General features: G+C 56.1%; 1 protein-coding gene across 1 annotated transcript; it reads left to right on the top strand.

The window, feature by feature from the left end:
* Positions 1-792: 792 nt before the first annotated feature.
* MONBRDRAFT_30136 (uncharacterized protein) lies at positions 793-1,342 on the top strand (the record flags this gene model as incomplete). Its single annotated transcript, XM_001750601.1, has 2 exons — positions 793-929; positions 996-1,342. Coding segments are annotated over 2 exons (484 nt in total), but the record flags the coding sequence as incomplete, so codon positions are not given.
* Positions 1,343-1,383: the final 41 nt, after the last annotated feature.

Genomic DNA, 1,383 nt, shown 5'->3' with positions numbered 1-1,383 from the left:
CGAGCGGCTCGTCAATCAAACGCGCCCCGCCCCTTGACGTGTGATGCCCAGAATCTGCCTCGTGCGCGGCTCGCAGCCCTTTTTTTTTTTCTCGTTGACGTGGTGGGCTCAAGCCACTTCCAATCGAGGGTGACGACCAACCACCCAGTTGAGATCGGATTGACATTTCCAAAAGTGTCCCTGCCCCCCTCCCGCATCGCAACCTGTTGTGCCGCCAAAATACCGCACACCACCGCCTCGCCTGTACAGGACACCATCACACAGCCAGCACCAATCGAAACACTCTGGTGAGCGCTGCCTCCTTCCCTCTATGGCTTTTGTGTCGCCATGAGTGCACCGTTGTCTCACCGATCCGACCCATGCCTATTCGTATCATGTCCCCGAATGATAGAAGCAGGGTTTCAACCAGACCATCTCATCAAGCGCGGCTCCCCACCTCGCAGGTATCGACTGCCTTTTTGCCACGGTCGCTCCTCAGCCTGATGACCTGCCGATGCCCCAATCACTTGGCCAACTTCAGACGCTCGCAGTCTTCTCAAAATCGCCCCCTTTATCCTTTGTATTTTTTATCTTCCCCCTCTCGAATCGAGAATAGCTTTCGGGGTGATCAATTTCGGCAGCCCCAGATCACTCGCCGTTGCCCCGTGGCGGCCCTCTTTGCTTCTTGGTAGAATACCAGCATTCCCTTGCCTGCCCGTGCCCGGGCCTGCGCGAAAAGTTTTTAGCCAACCCACGCCACCACCTCTTTTTTTTTTTCCTTGCCCGAAGCATTATCAGACTCCCGCCACTACCATGGCCCCAGCAGCCCTTTTTTTAAAAGCCCTGCTGCTCTGGGCCGTGCTCTCCCTGGCTGGTGGCTTGTGGATTCCACGGCACCTGCCCACCCATCATGATGACCTCGCAGAAAGCTCAGCCCGTGACCGCCGAAGGTACACCGGCCCTGTGGCGATACTTTGCAGCTCCTTGCCTTTTGATATCTCTCTCTCCCCATTTAGCTCTTTTCCCGCTCCTCACAGCCGTGCAACTCCCACTCATCCTCCCCTGTCCGCTCTCTCTCTGCTGTCTCGGTTGTTTGCGATCCATGTCAATAGCACGGACAGTATCATTGCCAACAACAATTTTGACGAGGGTTCCACAGGGTCCGTTGTTCCCAGTTGGGACCAAGTCGTCCCGGCAGATGGTTCGTTCTCCTACGTCATTTCATCCACCAACCAGCACTTGAACGGCTCGGTGCGCTTTTCCAGCTCTAACACCAACCGAGGCTACCTTTCTCAAACCCTCGGCATTCAGTGGCAGCCGGGCCGTCAGTACAACCTGACAGCATACCTCTTTGATGCTGATGGTGCGGACCTGGGTGACGCCATTGAACTTCGTCTCAAGGGC

Source organism: Monosiga brevicollis, genomic scaffold, assembly GCF_000002865.3.
Source record: "Monosiga brevicollis MX1 MONBRscaffold_44 genomic scaffold, whole genome shotgun sequence".
NCBI lineage: Eukaryota > Choanoflagellata > Craspedida > Salpingoecidae > Monosiga > Monosiga brevicollis.
Note: the sequence above shows the minus strand (reverse complement) of the source record. Positions and strands in the feature narration are given on the sequence as shown.